The 22,243-nt window shown below is 35.7% G+C and overlaps 2 protein-coding genes across 2 annotated transcripts; both read right to left on the bottom strand.

Moving 5' to 3' along the window:
• Positions 1-7,149: 7,149 nt before the first annotated feature.
• On the bottom strand, positions 7,150-11,413 carry LOC108664749 (SOSS complex subunit B1-B). Its single transcript, XM_018151423.2, has 5 exons — positions 11,298-11,413; positions 9,968-10,010; positions 9,236-9,290; positions 8,480-8,589; positions 7,150-7,617 (listed from the first exon to the last, which is right to left on the bottom strand). Exons 1-5 carry the CDS (start codon positions 11,330-11,332, stop codon positions 7,150-7,152), a joined length of 711 nt encoding a protein of 236 aa, XP_018006912.1. The 5' UTR covers positions 11,333-11,413.
• Positions 11,414-18,877: 7,464 nt separating this feature from the next.
• Positions 18,878-22,217, bottom strand: LOC125178518. The gene is made up of 3 exons (XM_047882424.1): positions 21,830-22,217; positions 19,852-20,013; positions 18,878-18,960 (listed from the first exon to the last, which is right to left on the bottom strand). The coding sequence occupies exons 1-3, from the start codon at positions 22,215-22,217 to the stop codon at positions 18,878-18,880; spliced, it is 633 nt and encodes a 210-aa protein (XP_047738380.1).
• Between the last annotated feature and the right edge of the window lie 26 nt (positions 22,218-22,243).

Raw genomic sequence — 22,243 nt, 5'->3', positions numbered from 1 at the left:
AGTCAGGATGACCCACACTAGGGGAAAAGTGAGTCAGGATGACCCACACTAGGGGAAAAGTGAGTCAGGATGACCCACACTAGGGGAAAAGTGAGTCAGGATGACCCACACTAGGGGAAAAGTGAGTCAGGATGACCCACACTAGGGGAAAAGTGAGTCAGGATGACCCACACTAGGGGAAAAGTGAGTCAGGATGACCCACACTAGGGGAAAAGTGAGTCAGGATGACCCACACTAGGGGAAAAGTGAGTCAGGATGACCCACACTAGGGGAAAAGTGAGTCAGGATGACCCACACTAGGGGAAAAGTGAGTCAGGATGACCCACACTAGGGGAAAAGTGAGTCAGGATGACCCACACTAGGGGAAAAGTGAGTCAGGATGACCCACACTAGGGGAAAAGTGAGTCAGGATGACCCACACTAGGGGAAAAGTGAGTCAGGATGACCCACACTAGGGGAAAAGTGAGTCAGGATGACCCACACTAGGGGAAAAGTGAGTCAGGATGACCCACACTAGGGGAAAAGTGAGTCAGGATGACCCACACTAGGGGAAAAGTGAGTCAGGATGACCCACACTAGGGAAAAAGTGAGTCAGGATGACCCACACTAGGGAAAAAGTGAGTCAGGGTGACCCACACAAGGTAAAATTGCATCGGTATTTGGACAAAACCTAATTCATTTCTCTGAATGAACGAGTCGATGTCTATACATTGCATAGATATATGATTGCCGCCACTCAATCTTTGCATGATTGACAATTACACAAGCGTTCAGAAGATGAAATAATTTACTATTGCACCAATAATTGCAACCTGGACAATCAGATATAACAATCATGACCCACATGATCTCAATATAACAATCTTGCCCTTCGCCAATTTAAAAGTTATGTTTTAAAATAATAAATTAAAAGCATTTAATTAAAATTTTAATTTTAAACAAATATTAATTCATTTGTTGTTGAAGAGTTACGTAAAAAAGAGTTACGTAAAAAAGTTTAGTAATTACAATATATAGTGTAATTCCTCAGTAATATAATTACATTGCAATATGTAATGTAATTCCAGCGTGGCCTGGGACTGTTAAGTATGAAACACATGCTAAGGTTGCGATGGAAGTGGGAAACATAGGAATGTTTCAACATAATCCTACAGAATTGAGTACTGTAGACCCGCAATCAGGAATCAATCTCAGTTAAAAAAATTATTTATAAATTATCATTACAATTATTATTGTTTATTATCAAATTAAAAAAATTATTTATTACATCTGCGTTGATATTTGCATTTGCTGCCTAAAAGAACAGGCCATGCCTAAATACTGCAGGCGGTTGAGTCTCACAAACGTTGCGGGTGCCTTCAAGGGCAACATTTGGGGCCTGCAGAGTGGGGTTCGTGGCCCCCAAAACTGCGGTGTTATGGGAACCATGATCGCGGGAATGGGGAGGGAAAGATGAGCTTAAAGAGACCGAGGGGAAAATTCCAGCAGGAAATATCCTTGGTGAAACGCTTGGAGTAGNTTGAAAAATGTAGTATCATGTGCAAGTCTTTCACTTCAGGTTCCTACAGCAGTTTTTTTATTTATTTTTCAATGGGTGAAAAGTTTATAGTTCAAGCCACATGCACAATGATTAAAACTTGGCAACAATTTTTCAGGTGATGTTTAAAATTTTCAAAGTTTATACATTTCCTTCACTTCAAATAAATCATAAAAAACTTGAGCTTCTCTCTAGAAATTATTTCTTCACTTGCCACAATAAGAGCAATAAAATTCTCTTAAAATTCAGAATTTTTCAATTGAAGATCAACAGCCTTTGAATTTTCCAACAGCAGGAATTCTTCCAAAATTTCCTGTAAAAAAAACAATTAAAACCATGAATTACAATTGTGAAAACATTATCACTTACAAATAAACAAATAATAATAAGTGACATGAATACACATAACAATGATTTAAATAATACTAATAATAAGTGACATGCAATGTATATCAAAACAAGAGAAGTAATCTCACCCCATACATTGCTGGAACAAAATACACCATGATAGTGTATTTAATACACATACAATACACAAGATAATGCATAAGACCTAATAATACACAAGATCTGTATCAATATACAATAATACACAAGATCTGTATCAATATACAATAATACACAAGATCTGTATCAATATACAATAATACACAAGATCTCTAATGAGAAAGTTTGAGGAAATGATTACATGAAAAAATTATTTGAACAAGTGCATTGAATAAAGTATATAGTATTTGAGATATAGAACATTGTTATTCTATATTTGTTATATAGCAGCAAAATGTTTTAGAATATGGATGGAGGAGCCTACCATTTACTATTAAAAAACATTACCACTTATAAATAAATAATAACAAGTGACAAACATACATATCAAAGATATAAAAAACATAAATAATAAGTGACAATTCCACAAATTTAACACGTTGACTCCGATTGCTTTATCTTGTACCATTATTTCATTTTTTGTACTTTTTTTAAGCAGGGTTGCCAGACGGTCATTTTTTCCAGACAAATTCCATGATTTATTTTTTCTCAATTGTGTTGGCCAGCTAAAATTTAGGATAGGGGTACTTCCTAATTAAATTTTAAATACTGCAAAAAGAAAATAAATGCAATTTTTATAGCGGAACCTACAAATAAACTAGTATACATTGAAGTATCGGCCTTTTCTGTTCTCGGATTTGGCCAATTTTAGGCAACCTGAATTATGTACCACTACCTCCTGGAGAAATACATTTTGTGGTACGCATATGTACCAATACGTAGTCAACGTGTTAAGCAACACCACACACCAAAAATTTGATGTTCAATGCAACAAATTTGGTGTACTTTTATCAAAACTGAGTTTAATGTGATTTAAATAAAAATGTGATTTAAATTCAAGTGCTACTGCTCAAAAATGCAACAATTGAATATAACAAAGCTGTTTATAAATAAAACAGCTTTTTTAAATTATATAAAGATATAAACAATATTTTTACACAAAATTTAGACCTACATTGTATTCATTCAATACTTACATGGGAGAGGAGCTTTGTCCACCAATTTGATAAATTGAATATAATTTATCCAACAATGGATAAATTAAAATTGTGTAAAAACATTCATTTCCGTCAACACAATCATTGAGAAAAAACTGTATTTGTGTGAATTGAATGAAGGTGTATTTTTATGTATATGATGTCAATACATTATTTTGACACAATCATGGAGAAAAAACTGTTTAATGTAAAATTAGAAATATACAAAAATGACTTAAAATAATGCACCTGGTAGCACAGGAGGCTGGTAAGCTCCATGGTTCTCATAGTATGGAGGCTGTGCCAGGTGAGAGGACTGGTCCATGTTCATGGTGTGTAGGTACTCTGAGAAAATGGTTGTTAATTACTACACAAAATTTTTCATCTGTCAAAAGTATAGCCACCAAATAGATACTATATCAAGATGGTTGGTTGGCTCATAAAGTAATAATATATCAGGATTGTTAAATAAACTAATAGTTTGTAGCCACCAGACAGAAGAAATAATGGTTGATGATGATATTTTTCTTTTATCACATATTTTTTAAGTGGAATATAGTCATTAGAAATTGGTAATAATTAGTTGCCAGGCAGTATTGTGTACTTTCATTGAATACCAAATACATGTTGATCAATGACAATAATTTCACAGTTCCAAATACTTTTTGCTACTCATTTTGTTTATAATTTCAAGTTTCTAGTAGGTATCCAGCATAAAAGAAATAATAAATTGCGCCAAAGATAAGAGTTTAATGCAATGAACACCACAGAGGCTGTTTGAGGGAGTAAAATCATGTTCATACAAAAACAATGGAAGCACATGCACAACTATGTGATGTACGGTTACTGTAAATAATAATAATTATTTAATACTTATTAATAATAATAATTACTTGATAATGCAGCAGTGCATTTCAATATTCTGTTGCCAAGTGTTTCAAACTAAAAACTTGTATGTTTTTATTGTATGTTTTTTGTTTTATTCTAAAAACTTACTTGTAAATTTAATAACAAACATTGGTTAAAATAATTATAAGCTAAGTGAGAAGACCTGATTGAAGAAGCCTTGTCTGGCAATCGCTATGTTTGCAGACGTAATGAACTAAAATGATCGTTTTAAATAGTGTTAACAATACCTAGTATACGGTATTCAGTTCAAGTTAATTAACATTTGCACAATTTTGAATAAGGTTTAAATATTTTTTGACTTTTAAATCATGAAATACATTTTTTTACAACTCTCTAATGATCCCACTATTGTAGCTAAATATTTTAAATTAAACTATTTTGTCATTTAGAATACTCACTTTATTACTACAGGAGTGTATTTTACACAAGCCTATTCATGGAATATTTTTAAAATAATAGGGACATTGTTTTTCCTATGTATAATTGGCATCCATAAATTACCTACCAAACCCATTTATTGTCATTTAACTTTTGAAGCTTATACAATACAAGAATTTTTTAATTTAAATGGAAATCCATTCGCCATGATTTTTCAACAAACTTCGCGATTCTCAAGACAAATATTCAATAATATTTACACTACATTATTTATTTACATTTACATGAACATACCTAGTTTCCATTACATTTATATAACATTGTTTCCACTCAGAAAAATAAGCTTAACTTTGTCCAAAAAGTGATGCACTTTAGTGGGTCATCCTGACTCAGATTGGCCCGGCAAAAAGAGCGTATCAGTGCTACTCGTGTTTTGGGCAAGTACCCTAACAAAATTTAGAGGCGTGCGCGACCCTGCATTAGGCGCCGCCCGGGACTCGGGGAGCGCATAAATCAGGGGCCATACTTACAAAACTCGCTAAGTGAACGTAAGTACTTACGCTCTATTTTCTTGTCTATGATTGGTGGATTTTGCTTGATAGTCCGTCAATGATTGGCTGATGAACTTACGATCTCTTAACTTTTTTTGAAAGTATAGGCCCTGCTTCTGTATGTCAGCTTCTGCTCATACTCTCAGGCGACTCTAAAGTCGGAAACGAGATTCTGAACAGAAGCTGATTTAGAATAGAACCAGAATAATAGATCTCGTTTCCAATATAATAATATAATATATTACATTATCATATTGGGTCTATTATTATATATAATAGACCCAAGTATAGACCCAGTATAGACCAAGTATAGACCCAGGATAACTTTGCACAGAGTGTAGCGACTCTTCAGCCGAAGCCTAGGCGGTCCCCGAATTTTGTTAGGGAAAGTGTGTCTCTATTTGAACAATAAGACCCACTCATTTATCATAATTAATGCATTCCGATCTAAGAGTTAATTAAATTTAATTACAAAGTAAAGGAAAAGCTAGTATTATTGAAATTGAGAGACTTTTCTGCACTAGATGTCATAATTTATTTTAAAAGATACTCATTCTACAAATTTTTCAGTTAAAATAAGCAACTAGTGAAGAGCATCAAGAATGACATCATGGAGAATTGGAGATCAACATCATGATGATGAGAAAGATATAGGTAGAAGCAGTACCTCAACAAGCCTAGGGCCTTCGATGATGATCAACCTATGTATCCTAATAGAATAATTTCCACAATGGCCATACTTACGATTGGGTTGGAGCCTATAAGCGAGCTTCTTTACTCTCCAATATTACATGTTTTGTAATAAACACAATTTATTGCCTACAGGCAGTCCAATGTATCGACCAAGCTTTGTTTACAACTTGAAAAGTGCTGAACGAGTTAGTTACTCTCATGGGTACGTACCTCGATCACTCAAAGAGTTTATTCTGAATTTTTAAATAAATAGCGCAAAACACATTCATACAAATAAATATAAGTAATTTTCTAACTTCAACTATATATCGTTTACAACAACACTTTTTTCTTGCAAAATTTTAAATACTCAACTGGTTGTTGCCAGTTGTCACACAAATTTCTTTATTAAAATTCTAAAAAAAATGCAAGTGTAATACAATTTCATTGTCAAGAGTTCGAAACGAATCGTTATTTTGCTAATCCATCATTGGATGCAATCATCAAATAATCCTACAAATTTTCCTACATCGCCCTAACTCGCTACCAAAATACCTATGATGGCTAGCAAATTTTGCAGAAAATTAATTCTTCTTGGAAATAAATATTTCTACATCGTTGGAAAGGAATAAAAAATATTAATACGCCACGAGTTTATTAATATAAACACTAGAAAATACTGCCAGATAATTGTTCAGCGATAAGTTGGCATTTTCAAGAGGCCAGATTTATCGAACGTCTATTTTATAACTTGATACAGAATTGCTCCCAATAAATCACTAGCGTTTCTTTTTCTGCAATACTGAAGGATGGGGCTATTCAAAAACTACCCTTACTTACCAGATATTTAATGGACAAAATTAACATCCCAGCTTCAATTAAAACCTCTGTTTATGTCAGCAAGAGTGTCTGTCAGCTAATTTCTATTCTTCCCTCACGCATTAATTTAAATAAATTTAAAAAACATTACAAGAAAAACTATTCAATGTCAAGCGAGAAAATTTTTACCGCAACATAACCTTTGTTTACTTTTCTCATGTCAGAAAATTCCCTCAGAAAGATCATATCAGTTCGAGTGAAAAAAATTAATTAAATGCAATGAAAATTCTCATTAGAATTAATTCGCTATTTGACGATGAACCGAGACTAAGCAGGCAACAGTCTTCATCAGAGACTCTAAGCCTGACTCAGCCCAAGCACAGCACAGCCTCAGAGACTCTAAGCCAGACTCAGCGTAAGCACAGCCCAGCCTCAGAGACTCTAAGCCAGACTCAGCCTAAGCAGAGCCCAGCCTCAGAGATTCTAAGCCAGACTCAGCCTAAGCAGAGCCTAGCCTCAGAGACTCGAAGCCTGACTCAGCCTAAGCAGAGCCTAGCCTCAGAGCCTGACTCAGCCTAAGCACAGCCCAGCCTCAGAGCCAGACTCAGCCCAAGCAGAGCCTAGCCGCAGAGACTCTAAGCCAGCACGTGTCCCTAAGTCCCGACTCTAAGCTCAGCGCCTAAGCAAAGCCAGTCTTCATCTCTTGCTAAGCCGGTTGCCTGCGTGTTGGTGGGGAGGGGCGGAGGTACGTGGCCCCCCACTAGCCCCCTTGTGTCGGTTCTCTTCTTGGTGCTGAAGTATCGCTTGTGCTACTTATGGTGCTGTTGTTGCTGCTGATGTTGCTGTTGTTGCCAGGGCGGCCATTGTTACCACCGCTGCTACTACTACTGTTAGTGTTGTTACTGTTGCTGTTACCAGAGCGATTGTTACCCCCACCAGCACCAGCACCACCACTGTTGTTAGTGTTGCTAGACCGGTTGTTGTTGTTGCTGCTGTTGTTGTTGTTTTCACTGCCACCATTGATGTTGTTGTTGCTGTTGTTCTTAGAGTTGTTGGCGGCGGCGGCCAAGGCATACTCTGGGTTTGGCTCCGACATGTTGGGTTGTTCTGAGAACTGCATGCAGAAGTCGCCCACTTTCTGCAGGTCGCCGCCCTTTGCAACGTACAGGGTGAGGCAGTTCTTGAACACCGACGTGTAGCCTTTGTTCAGGGAGACTATGTCGCCAGGCTGTAGGGGGCACAATTAATCATAAAAATTATTGTATCAATGATAATACTATAATTATAATAGAACATAATTCACAATATTATTGATGAAAGGTTCATTTATATTTTGAAGGGAAATGGGTGATTATATCCACAGGCTGTAGGCAATATTAATATTTCACGAAAGTTTCATTTTTCTTGTACAAAAGGTAAATCAATCTTTTTCAGAGTAACTGCGTTGCAAAGCTATAGGTGACAAAAAGGTTCATTTATCTTGTACAGGGTAACTGTGTTGCAAGGCTATAGGCGACAAAAGGTTAAATAATTTTGTACAAAATGTTAATAAATCTTGTAAAAGCAAACAGGAAGAGAGACAATAGGTTGTCGCCAGGCTGGAGGAGACAATAGGTTAATGAACCTTGGTCAGACTGAATATTTTTACTACCTCATAACTGTACCGAGTGTAGGAACAGTCATACCTATGTAGTCCAACAAGGCATAATATTGCAAAGGCACACAGGTGACTAGGTTGACAGGCTATGTTGACATCCCATACCATGGGTATGTATGTTTAAAAGTTTCCATTACCTTAAATATGATTTAATCACCTTCATATAAAGGCCAATGTGAAGTTCGCCATCAAGGCACACAATATTGAGATGCAATCCCCACATTTAGTCAAAGTTTTTATTACTTTTCCATTCAAAACCTGCACTCCCAGCATGCATTATAGATTAATTAACAAATCGAAAGCAAGCAAAAGGTCTCAAAATTTCACCAAATAAGTAAATAGTCTTTACCATAATGGTTGAAGAACCAAGGCAAGCAAAAACAAACAAAGCAAAACAAGAATTAAATTAATGACCCAATTAGGTATTAAATACCTGTAAGAGTTTGCCAGGTTCATCCCATAAGCTGATGTTGATGCAGCCGGTGCGATCTGCCACCTTGCACGACCGAACCTCATGGTTCTCCTTGGTCAGGCTGGGTCGGGCTGAAGAGAAATACAATTCAGTGATGGGTGGATCAAATCATGAACATAATAACAATGAATGAATATAATGACTCATATCATGAATATAATGAAACATGAATGTAATGACTCATATAATGAATATAATGAAACATGAATATAATGACTCATATCATGAATATAGGTAATGACAAACCTGAGATGTATTGCTAACTTTACAGTGAAATGAATTCGAACATCATCTGCATCCTGAATATAAAATCCAGAATTACAAGAGCAGAAAGCAACAGTAAACTTCCAGGATTCTTATGTTAATGAAATTGTTCTTATATTTTATAGAAAAAAATAGATCTTGTTATGAATAAGCAACCATGTATATCCTTGTTGAAAAATGCAATGTATTTTTTAAATTGAATTGTAATTCTTAAAAAATGTTTAAATAGACCTAATTTGTTTGTATTATTCATTCAACTAACATTAATAGGAATACACACCTCAGTAACGTTGGTATTCTTAACAAGATCCAAGAATTTTTATGGCTTATTAGAGATAATTCCTAATTGCCAGTGTAAAAATATCATATGTATTGTGAATTAAAAAACCCAAAAGTTTGACATTAATTTTATTAAAATACTAACTTATGGAATATAATCCAATGCCATCTTACCAATTTCTAAAATTATGAAAACCAGTTTTAAATTCTTCATGTTGGGCTTGAGATCCTTGATGCAAAAAGGAGTCTGCTTGATAGGGGTACTTCCTAATTAAATTTTAAATACTGCAAAAAGAAAATAAATGGAATTTTTATGGTGGAACCTACAATTAAACTACTATACACTGAATTATCGGCATTTTTTGGCCTTTTTTGTTCCCGGATTTGGCCGATTTTAGGCAACCTGAATTATGTACCACTACTTCCTGGAGAAATACATTTCGTGGTACGCATACCGTATGTACAAATACGTAGTCACTGTGTTAATTAAATTTTTCTCATATTTTATAGAAAAAAAGTTGATCTTGTTAAGAATAAGTAACCATGTATATCCTCCTTGAAAAAAGCAATGTATTTTTCAAAATGGAACTGTAATTCTTGAAAAAATATTTAAATATACCTAATTTGTTTGTATTATTCATTCAATTACCCTGTTAGGAATACACACCTCAGTTACATCTGGGGGTGCTTATTCTTAACAAGATCCAAAAAATTTTTATGGCTTATTAGAGATAATTTCTAATTGCCAGTGTAAAAATATTATGTGTATATTGTGAATTAAAAAACTTGAAAGTTTGACTTAAATTTAATTAAAATACTAACTTATGGAATACAATCCAATGCCATCTTACCAATTTCCAAAATTATGAAAACCAGTTTTAAATTCTTCATGTTGGGCTTGAGATCCTTGATGCAAAAAGGAGTCTGCATGGCCTCTGACCCGGGTAATCTGAAGAAATAAATTTTAATTATAATACAGAAAAATACAAAAAACACCTGAAATTAACAGCAAATTACTTCCAAAATTACAACTTACAGTGTCAGGCTCCAATTCACAAAGAACTAACAAGGACAAACAGATTTAAGTGAAAACAGCAGGAAAAATTTACCTTTTGTTAAATTCATCTTTGAATTTAGCTTAAAATTTATCTTTCGCTAAATTTAACTTCAAATTTAATTTAAAATTTACCTTTAGCTAAAGAAAATTTTGGTCAAAATGATTGATCAACACATTGACTCTGATGTGCATACAATGGCTGGGGGGTAATTATTACACCAGGACATAGTGATACACAGGATTGAAATTTTCCTACTTGTTTCTGAAATCTCGTGGCTCCAACGTGACAAATTTTCAATACAATTAGAATCTCATGGCTTGATGGTGCACTTTTTTTAACAATTAGATAGAAGGTAATTCAGCTGGCAGAAATCTCGCAGTTGCAGAAATGGCGGAAAAGCTCTAGTCACGGACATAAAGGTAGACGTTTTCCATGCATGTTGGTACATATATAAATCAAGCACTTCAATTATCGTGAAACTCCATTTCAATTTTCAAATAGATTTTTTACTACATATTACAAATTTAGTCTTATATATAGTCATATATTTATATCTACTTAGCAAGTTTTAAAAAAGGATTGCATCATATAATAAAATTAATTAATAATTGTTTATTTTCTAGTACAAAAGCAATGAAAAATATCACCATTTGCCAATCTGGAATATCAGGCTAACTGGCTAAGTTTTCCAAAAATTGCTGTAAAACCATATATAGATGTAGTAAGTTAGTTAGAACTTCAAGTTTTTCGTCTTGCAACTATAAAGCTTTCTTGTGCCTTAAATAAAATTTGGAAGCCATAAAAAGAATAGGTAATTTGTGCTGCAAAATAATATTACAGCCATGAAAATTATATAAAACAGCTTATAAACCTGAAAAATGATTTATTTCAATTTGTAGGAAAGTTTTAATAAATTTTCTTTCAACAAGAAGTCTATAGGGAAAATTTTTCACTCAATTTTCCATCATAGCCATCATCAAAAACAGGCCATGGGCCTATTTCTTCAACGCCGACACTTCTATTCTATTCTAAGCCAGACAGCCTCACACACCACATGCATCACTCAAAAGTTGATCATCAGTCACTTGAAAGTTCATGAAATCTTGATAAGAAGAACATTTCATAATGTATAAATTAGATATATTTATGGTTCATGTTATAAAAAATTTATTACATACCTCGAATTGTCAGTCATTCTTCCTCTATTTGCCATACTCACGAGAAAATCGAATTTTAATTTTTTACCCAGAAATTGTTGGACAAGCGATTTGTAAACAAACAAAACATCAACACGATTGGCGTCCGCATTTGAGTATTTTTTGAAGAAAACACTAAAAAAATACCGATTGGGAAACATCTATTAATTGAAATCGATTTCTATTCTTCACATTCATAAAAAGTCATATGTGATTATGAGGAAGTTTTCTCAAAATGATAATTTCTGAAGATGCAAAGCAAAACTCATTAAAATACACACAAAACTCGAATCGAATTCATGGAGCCGCTTTAATTATTTCCTGATGAGAATAACATAACATAACATAACATAACATAGAGATGTCGGCTCTGAAGTGTAGGCCTGATGTGGCCTGTCGCCGATTCTTTTCCATTTCGTGCCTTGTTCATAGATGTCAGAATCGGCGAGGAGGCCGGGCGGTTAAGCACAGCAGAATTGTAGCAGTGAGTTGCGAGTTCGAGACCGCAACAAGCTGTGAATGTTCTGCGTGCGATGTTAAGAATCGGCTACAGGCCTACGGCATAATGAATGATAAAATTGCTATTATTATTATTTACATGACCTCATCAATTGTACTTTTGAGGTAAGTTTTTCCTGGAGTCCATATCATGCTTATGTCTTAATTTATGGTCTTATTCGAAATTGAGGGGGACTTGCGAATATATCAGGGGAGTGAAGCACTCCTAAAATAGGCCTAGTGATGATCCTAGCCTGCGCTAAGTGGAAAAAGAATCCTTCAGGATTGTGGAAACTGGATGAGCGTTACTTTTTGCCTCTGGACAGAGGAACTGTCGGCAGGACAGACGGAGGAACTGTCGGCAAGACAGACAGACTGACATATTTTATCGAAACTATCGGCATAAAAAATTTTTCANCAAACAGAGGAACTGTCGGCAGCACAGACAGAGGAACTGTCGGCAGGACAGACAGAGCAACTGTCGGCATGACAGACAGAGGAACTGTCGGCAGGACAGACAGACTGACATTTTTTTATCGGAACGATGGGCATAACAATTTTTTCAGTTTTTTATTATTTAATAAGATTTTATAATAAAAATTGTTTAGGATTAAGTCGGCATCCAATTTTTTAAAATCTTTTCATTATTAAATGAAATTCAATAATGTTATTAATTCATCTTTCTTAGGATTAAGCTTAATTACGTTAAAATGGTAAATGACGACGCAATGATGAAACACAATTTATTTACAACTCCACTTACAACATGAACACTTACTTTAAACATTCCTAAATGATAACACCAACATTAAATGATGCAATATAATTATTACATCATAATTAAATGGGGTTAATTATTAGCCCTTGATTATGAACGGCGAAAGAGGCATAATTTTAAATTTACAACAAATTATGTCGTGTAACATTATAGTGAATTCTAATTACATCGGCAAATGACAACAACAATCAATAAGAAGGTGACAATAATGTTAATATTAATTAATATTATTAATCATAATCCCGAGAGACGATATGATTTGCCATTAATTTTTATGCAAAAGTGCGTATTTTTCACGCATTTTTAGAGTCTCGTATTTTTTTATCGTGTTAAATATCAAGCTTAGTACTTTTTTACACAAAGAATAAAAAATCCACTGAAAAATAAAAAACCTTTTCCACATAAACAAAAAATTGTAGACAGATACACTCAAAAAAATGTCGGGGACAACCGCATCCACGGCCACGCACTAAGCTCCGCCCCTTCCGACGGCTGATAAAATTTTCACATCTCCCCGGGGTTCGCTCCCACAGCTTGGGTGTGTCCAACAATGTAATTACATCCGTTACACACCTAGAAGTTTCTCTAGAACATATGTGCTGTCTATAATATTACACTATATATCTAGTACAGTATTACACTACATATCTAGTATAATAGCACACTACCTACCTAGTGCAGTCGTCCACTATATATCTAGTACAATAGCACACTATCTAGTACACTAGTATTTAATATCTCGTACAATATTACACTATGTATCCAGTACAATAGTACACTAGCACACTATATATCTAGTACAATATTACACTAAGTATCCAGTACACTAGTACACTATATATCCAGCACAAAAGTACACCAGCACACTATATATCTGGTACAGTAGTACACAAGAACACAACAATACAGAACACACACACCGCGTGTTTTATTCAGATCTGACGACAATGTCACTTAAGTCGCCACAGCATTAATGTCGCCGGCCTTCAATGACAATTATCTATTTTATAAACAGAACATTTTAACTTAATTATATGGCAATGAAATATAACATATTCTATAGCTATATAACAATATTTATAAATAAAATATTGTTATAGAGTTGTTATAGAAGAGTGGCGACTTAAGTGAAGGTAACACACACATGAAGCTTATACAATACAAGAATTTTTTAATTTAAATGGAAATCCATTCACCATGATTTTTCAACAAACTTCGCGATTCTTAAGACAATTATTCAATAATGTTTAAACTACATTATTTATTTAAATTTATATAACATTNGAATCTGTATATAGATATACAAGACTGTGCATATAGATATACGAAAACGTGTATATAGATATACAAGACTGTGCATATAGATATACAAGAATGTGCATATAGATATATACAAGAACGCGTATATTGATATACAAGACTGTGTATATAGATATACAAGAATGCGTATACGAATGAGATATACAAGACAATATATCAAGTTACAGTTGAAAAACTTGAACGCAAAAACCTATACAAGCTCTTCCCTTAAGCTTAATTTAATATTATTATTATAATTATTGATGTTATATATACAGCCGTTATAAGATTAGCATTCAGTAGAGAACCGCTCTAATTAAGTAATTAAACAGAAAAATCAGCCCCTAATTAAATAATTAAGCAGAAAAAGAACCACATTCAATTCAACATACAATTGAATTTCTACGTTTCATCCATACAATTAAAGATAACTGTCTTAATAATAAGTTAATAACTAATCAATAACTAATCATAATAATCTAAATAATATTATGTAATGAATAGTTAAGTTTTACTATCCCTACATACAGGAGGACACTAGTGGCGGCCACTAATTACAGAGCTACTGGCCGCTATTAGTGGCGGCCAATGCCAGGGGTTCAAAATAGCCGCTAAGAGACACCAAACGAAATATTCAATTACACATCATATACAAGTGGTAACACACAATCTCCACAAGTGGGTCACAAATAAGACAAAATCCTATACAGAACAGCCCTATACAGAACAGCTCTATACAGAACAGCCCTATACAGAACAGCCCTATACAGAACAGCTCTATACAGAACAGCGCTATACAGAACAGCCCTATACCTGTCTCTTATACACATCTAGATGTGTATAAGAGACAGCTATATATCTGGTACAGTAGTACACAAGAACACAACAATACAGAACACACAGAACACGTGTTTTATTCNGGCTAAGGTTAGGGTAAAATAGCATTCTAAATATTCAGGGTAAAAATGTAGGGTAAGGGGAAAATTCAGGGTAAGAATGTAGGGTTAGAATTCAAGGTAAGGGGAAAATTCAGCGTAAGATTGTAGGATAAGGGAAAATTTCAGAGTAAGAGTGTAGGGTAAGAATTCAGGGTAAGTACGTATCCTATTATTCAAGATACATGAATATTCTGATATGCTAATAATCAGTTTTTCTTTTAAATGCCTGCACAAGATCCAAAAAAAATAAAATGCGGTATAATATCAGCTAATCTACCGACAAACTACCAGTGAGACAGGCAGTAAGTCCAAAAAAGGGTTAAATCAGGTTCAAACGGGTAAACAGGGCTTGGAATTAAGCCAATATTTCACAACGAAAAATCAGGTTTAAGAGGTTAAACAGGGGTTGGAGTTGAGCTAATATTCGATCACGAAAAGTCGGGTTTAAGGGGTTGAAGAGGGGTTAGAGTTCAACCATGAAGACATGTCAGTCAAGGAGTTACAATGACTCATAATTTTTAACAAAAAAGGTAACGGGCAAGGACGAAAGGGGGTAAAAATATCCAGTAACGAGAAAGAACAAAGGATTAGGGTCTGATCATATTTAAGGGGTTGAACAAGGGTTAAAATTCAATCAATATTCGACCACAAAAAAATCAGGTTTAAGGGGTTAAAGGTTGGAGTTCAACCATGGGCACAAGTCAGTCAAAGAGCTGCAATGACTCATAATTTTTTTTGAAAAATGTAACGGGGAAGTACTAAGGGCTATGTTCAGATTCAAGAGGTTGAACAAGGGTTAGAGTTCAACCAGCGTGCAACAAGGCCGTCAGTCAAGAATCTACAAAGACTCACTTTTAGGCAAAAAACGTAATGGGGAAGTGCAAAGGGTTAAGGCCATGTTTAAGGGTTTGAACAAGGGTTAGAAATCAGCAAATATTCGACCACAAAGCATCAGATTCAAGGGTTGAACAGGGGGTTGGATTTCAATCATGACGACAAGTCAGTCAAGGAGCTACGAAGACTCATAATTACGAAGGGTAGGTAGGAAGGGTTAAGGAACATACAAAGGGTTAAGGTCAGATTCAAGGGGTTGAACAAGGGTTGGAGTTTAACCAGCATGCCACAAGTCAGTCAAAAATATACGAAGACTCACTTTTAGGCGAAAAAGGCAACAGGGAAGGACGAAGACGGGTAAAAATGTCCAGTAACAGGAAAGAACGAAGGGTTAGGGTCAGGTTTAAGGGGTTGAACAGGGGTTAGAGTTCAACCATGACGACATGACAGTCAAGGAGCTACAACGACTCGTAATTTTCAACAAAAAAGGTACTAACGAGAAAGAACGAAGAGTTAGGGTCATGTTTAAGAGGTTGAAATTCAGCCAATATTTGACTACAAAAAGTTAGGTTTAAGGGGTTGAACAAGGGTTGGAGTTCAGCCAGCGTGCCACCAGAACAAGTCAGTCAAGGAGCTACGAGGACCCGTCGTTCTTGGGGGACGAGGGCCCCGCGACGGGCGAGGACGCCGAGCTGGCGGCCGCGGCAGCAGCGAGCTTGAGCTTGTGGATGCGGTGCAGGAGTTTGGCGCGCGGTCCTATCTTGTCCACACCGAGGTCCTTCAGCAGCTCAGCGGTAAGCAGCAGGAAGGAACTGTAGTCCACCTGGGCCTCTGTAACACGAAGGGACTTTAGGATGTGCTTAGAACATATATTGTATATTGTGTAGGATATATAATCCTGTCTTTTCCACCCGAGGTCCTTCAGAAGGAGCTGTAGTCCACCTAGGACCTGCAACACAATGTGACATTAGGATATGTTTAGAACAAAATATATGCATATTTTGTGTAGGATATACTGTAAGCTACCGGCCCTATCTTGTCCACCCCGAGGTCCTTCGGGAGTTCAGCGGACAGTAGGAGTCCTTTGGGCCTCTGCAAAGTGAAGTGACATTAGGATATGTTTATATTATTATATGTCTACATCATTATATTAGGATTTGTTTATAAGAAAAGATATATATTGTGTAGGATGTATGGTAATTATATTTTTTCTACTCCGAGGTCTTACGCTTCAGCCAGCGCCCCCCTTCTGTGCTGAAGGGGGGCATGTGAAAAGGACTAATGATAATGATGATGGTAATAATAGTAATACAGTAATACAATAATGATAGTGATGATAATGATAGTGTAATATTGATAGTGACCTGTGAACTTCCTGGCTGAAGTTCAGCCATGCTAATGATAGTAATACAATATAGATAATGATTGTGACGCTAATGATAGTAATACAATAATGATAGTGATGATGATAAAAATTATAGTAATGCTGACCTGTGAAGTTCCTGGCGTACTGGCCGAGCTGAAGCTGCTGAAGTTCAGCGAGGACGCGGGGGTCGGGGGTGAAGGGGGGCGTGTGGGGGTCTATTCAGCGTAATATGAATGAAACATTTAATTACATTTAAATTCATGTCATACAGCTACTACATCTCCAATTAAGTTCAAAATTCACAAGAATTCACAATTTTCAAAAAAAATTCCATAATTTTATTTTTTCATCAAGAGCCTCATTGCAAAAATAAAAAACATGATTTTTTTCATGAACAAAAATCGAAAAAAAACTCAGTCAAAAGCCCCATTAAAAAAAATTTAACCAAATTTAAAAACCTGGTTTTTCATTGACATAATGAAAAAAAAAATCACCAAAAAAAAAAAAAATAACCGCAACCTTTTTTGCCATCTTCCCTCGTGAGTAACACTACAAATGATCAAAATTAATACAAAATATATACAAAATACGACATAAGAATCGGACAATTCAGCAGAACATATAAGGGCAACACAGCACCACAATTATCAATTAATTAATTACTTAAGAAATGGCTACTGCATCAGTCAAGCCTGCAGCCTACAATTATACATTAAATACAAATAAACTAAATTTATATGATTTAATTTTAATTTTAATAACTATTGTTATTAATGTAGACATGTATATATACTCGCTAGTATAGATAGAGAGGCGTATATATATAACCTGAACTTTAATATACTTTGTACAATCATATATACAAATAAATGAGTGGGTTATAATGTCCAAATAGTGCACTGATACGCCGCCCTCTTGTCGGGCCAAACTGTGTCAGGATGACACACACAATGGAGGCAAAGGTGCTTTGATATTGGGACAAACTCTCATTTATTTCACCAAGTGTGGAATTTTGTTAATTAAAGAAAAATTAATTAAAAAAGAGTGAATATGTCAGAAAGTAAGAGGAACAACATCGCATTGTTTACATTAATTCAACGGGAATAAATTACGTCATTTGAATAAGGCTAAGGTTAGGGTAAAATAGCATTCTAAATATTCAGGGTAAAAATGTAGGGTAAGGGGAAAATTCAGGGTAAGAATGTAGGGTTAGAATTCAAGGTAAGGGGAAAATTCAGCGTAAGATTGTAGGATAAGGGAAAATTTCAGAGTAAGAGTGTAGGGTAAGAATTCAGGGTAAGTACGTATCCTATTATTCAAGATACATGAATATTCTGATATGCTAATAATCAGTTTTTCTTTTAAATGCCTGCACAAGATCCAAAAAAAATAAAATGCGGTATAATATCAGCTAATCTGCTGACAAACTACCAGTGAGACAGGCAAGAAGTCAAAAAAAAAAGGTTAAATCAAGTTCAAGGGGGTGAACAGGGGTTGGACTTTAGCTAATATTCGACAATGAAAAATCAGGTTTAAGGGGTTCAACAGGGGTTGGAGTTCAACCATGACAAGTCAATCAAGGAGCTACAACAACTAATAATTTTTAAGCAAAAAAGGTAACGGGGAAGGACGAAGGGTTAGGGTCAGATGCAAGAGGTTGAACAGGGGTTGGAGTTCAACCAGCATGCCACAAGTCAGTCAAAAATATACGAAGACTCACTTTTAGGCGAAAAAGGCAACAGGGAAGGACTAGGAAGGAGCTGTAGTCCACCTGGGCCTCTGTAATATGAAGGGTTATTGGGATGTGTTACAACAATAATACAATATACATTTATATATTGTGTAGGATTTACGGTCCTATCTTGTCCACTCCGAGGTCCTTCAGCAGCTCGGCGGTCAGTAGGAGGAAGGAGCTGTAGTCCACCTGGGCCTCTGTAATACGAGGGGACATTAGGATGTGTTTATAACAATAATACAATATACATGTATATATTGTGTAGGATATGTAATCCTATCTTGGCCACCCCGCGGTCCTTCAGGAGTTCAGCGGTCAGTAAGAGTCCATTTGGGCCTCTGTAACGCAATGTGACATTAGGATATGTTTATATTATTAAACTAGGATGTGTTTATATCATTATATATGATATGTTTATATTACTATATAAGGATATGTTAAATTATAATATTAGAACATTTTTATAGTATATATATGATTTGTTTATATAGTTACATTAAATTATCATTAGACGGCAGAATTTTCTTATTTATATGCGTACAATTGATGACCAGAGAATACGTCTTAATTTTCAAGGAGTCGAACAATTCTTTAGATAACGTTGGTAGATCAAAAGACAGATTTAGCAAATAATAATCATTATTATATTAGGATAAATATATAACAAGATATATATCTATATTGTGTATGATATATAATCCTATTTTGTCCACAAAAGGTCCTTCGCTGGCTGAAGTTCAGCCAGTGCCCCCCCTTCGGTGCTGAAGGGGGCTTGTGAAAGGTCTAATGATAGTGATAGTAATAATAGTAATACAATAATGATAGTGATGATAATGATAGTGACCTGTGAAGTTCGTGGCTGAAGTTCAGCCAGCACCCCCCTTCAGTGCTGAAGGGGGGCTTGTGAAGGGGGCTAATTATAATAATAGTAATACAATAATGATAGTGACGATATTGACCTGTGAAGTTCGTGGCTGAAGTTCAGCCAGCACCCCCCTTCGGTGCTGAAGGGGGCTTGTGAAGGGGACTGATGATAGTGATTATAATGATAGTAATGCCATAATGATAGTGATGATAATGATATTGACCTGTGAAGTTCCTGGCGTACTGGCCGAGCTGAAGCTGCTGAAGTTCAGCGAGGACGCGGGGGTCGGGGGTGAAGGGGGGCGTGTGGGGGTCACTGAAGTAGACGGGGTCATAGCGCTCCTCCTTGATGCTCAGCTGCAGTGATGACGTCACCTCCTCCCACGCTGTAATGATGGTCATGCTAGTGATGATAGTGATGCTAGTGATGATATATGATGGTGATGATGATACAATAATAATATACAAGGATGTATATCAATATACACAGCTGAACAAACTCCTGGCTCGATAACGTACTTAACAACGTTCACAATAACTCGTAAATTTGTTTAGAATAAATTGGAAGGAACGTTTTCTAAAAACGCTTAAGAAATGTTGTCTAAAAACGTTTCCTAAAAACTTTCAGGAAACGATATCTAAAAACGTTTTATAAAAACGTTCAAGAAACGTTATCTAAAAACGTTTTATAAAAACGTTCAAGAAACGTTATCTAAAAACGCTTTATAAAAACGTTCAAGGAACGTTTTTATAAGCTGCAGCGTTAAGCAACACTAACGCTGCAGCGTTATAAACGTTTGTTGCAGCATTAAGCTACAGTGATGATGTCACCCCCTCTCACGCTGTAATGATGGTGATAATACAATAATAATATACTAATATACAAGGATGTGTATCAATAATAATGTAAATGAACATGTATCAATATACACAGCAGAACAAACTCATGTCTGGATAAGGTTTTACAAAACGTTCAGAATGACTTGTAAATTTTTTCAGAATAGTTTAGAGAAACGTTTTTTAAAAAGGTTTTCTAAAAACATTCAAGTAACATTGTATGAAAGCGTTTAAGAAACGTTGTAAAAACATTCAAGTAACATTGTATGAAAGCGTTTAAGAAACGTTGTTTAAAAACGTTTAAGAAAAGGTGTATAAAAACGTTTATGAAACGTCTGTAAACGTTCAAGAAACGTTGTGTAAAAACGTGTAAGGAACTTTGTCTAAAAACGTTTAGGAAACCTTGTCTAAAAACATTAAAGAAACGTTGTCTGTAAACGTTCAAGAAACGTGGTCTAAAAACGTTCAAGAATCGTCGTCTAAAACATCAACGTTTAAGAATCGTCGTCTAAAACGTCATCGTTTAAGAAACGTTGTCTAAAACGTCAACGTTTAAGAAACGTTGTCCGAGAGTGTTTAAGAAACATTGTCTGTAAACGTTTAAGAAACATAGTCTAAAGATGCTTAAGATAAGTTGCCTGTAAATGTTCAAGAAACGTTGTCTGTAAACGTTTAAAGAAACTTTGTCTGTAAACGTTTAAGAAACGTCTGTAAGCGTTTAAGAAACGTTGTCTGTAAACATTTAAGAAACGTCTTAAAACGTTTAAGGAACGTTGTCTTAAAATGTTTAAGGAACATTGTCTTAAAACATTTAAAGAAAGTTGTCTTAAAACGTTCAAGGAACGTTGTCTTAGAACGTTTAAGAAACATTGTCTTAAAACGTTTAAGGAACATAGTCTTAGAACGTTTAAGAAACGTTGTCTTAAAACGTTCAAGGAACATTGTCTTAAAACGCTTAAGAAACGTTGTCAAAAACGTTTTCTAAACACGTCCAAGAAACGCTGTCTAAAAACGTTTAAGAAACGTTGTCTGAAAAGTGAAAACGTTTCGGAGACGTTGTCTAAGAACGTTTTCTAAAAACTTTTAGGAAACGTCTGAAAACGTTTAGGAAACGTCTGAAAACGTATGAAAACGTTCAGGAAACGTTTGAAAACGTTTAGGAAACGTATGAAAACGTTTAGGAAACGTATGAAAACGTTTAGGTAACGTATGAAAACGATTAGGAAACGTATGAAAACGTTTAGGTAACGTATGAAAACGTTTAGGAAACGTCTGAAAACGTTGTTTAATAAGAACATTTAAGAAACGTTATCTAAAAACGTTATCTCCATATTTTAGTAACAGAGAAAAACAAGTAAGCATTACATGCGTCGTGGGGGGCAAGCATGTGCTGATGAGGGGGCTGGGAGTGATGGGAGTGGGGGGTGAGGGGTTCATCCTCCCTGTTGAAGTAACCCCCACCCCCTTCGTGGGGGGCAAGCATGTGCTGATGAGGGGCCTGGGAGTGGTGGGAGTGGGGGGTGAGGGGTTCATCCTCCCTGTTGAAGTAACCCCCACCCCCTCCCCCACTCTGGTGGTGTGGGGGGTGGGGAGAGGGCTGCCCCCCCTCATCCATCTCCACGTTGGGGTAGTGGTGCCCCCCGCCCCCACCCCCTCCACAGGGCTGGTGGTGGTGATGGTGCATATGGCGGCAGCTGCTGGAGGAGTGGCCATCAGAGGACATAGGGCCGGGACTGCCTGCTGATGGACACATGCTCAGCCTGATGGACAAGAGGAGTA

This window comes from Hyalella azteca, unplaced genomic scaffold (genome assembly GCF_000764305.2).
Source record: "Hyalella azteca isolate HAZT.00-mixed unplaced genomic scaffold, Hazt_2.0.2 contig10440, whole genome shotgun sequence".
NCBI lineage: Eukaryota > Metazoa > Arthropoda > Malacostraca > Amphipoda > Hyalellidae > Hyalella > Hyalella azteca.
Note: the sequence above shows the minus strand (reverse complement) of the source record. Positions and strands in the feature narration are given on the sequence as shown.

Excerpts from the sequence above, each read along its gene's own strand:
- LOC108664749 (XM_018151423.2), bottom strand. The coding sequence starts at position 11,332 with ATGGCAAATAGAGGAAGAATGACTGACAATTCGAG. Across the intron at positions 9,291-9,967 it reads AGACTCCTTTTTGCATCAAG|GATCTCAAGCCCAACATGAA; the intron begins GATCTCAAGCCC and ends TTTTGCATCAAG. Across the intron at positions 7,618-8,479 it reads AACCTGGCAAACTCTTACAG|CCTGGCGACATAGTCTCCCT; the intron begins GTATTTAATACC and ends TGCCCCCTACAG.
- LOC125178518 (XM_047882424.1), bottom strand. The coding sequence starts at position 22,217 with ATGTGTCCATCAGCAGGCAGTCCCGGCCCTATGTCCTCTGATGGCCAC. Across the intron at positions 20,014-21,829 it reads GCTTGCCCCCCACGACGCAT|CGTGGGAGGAGGTGACGTCA; the intron begins GTAATGCTTACT and ends CCATCATTACAG. Across the intron at positions 18,961-19,851 it reads GTACGCCAGGAACTTCACAG|AGGCCCAGGTGGACTACAGC; the intron begins GTCAATATCATT and ends CTCGTATTACAG.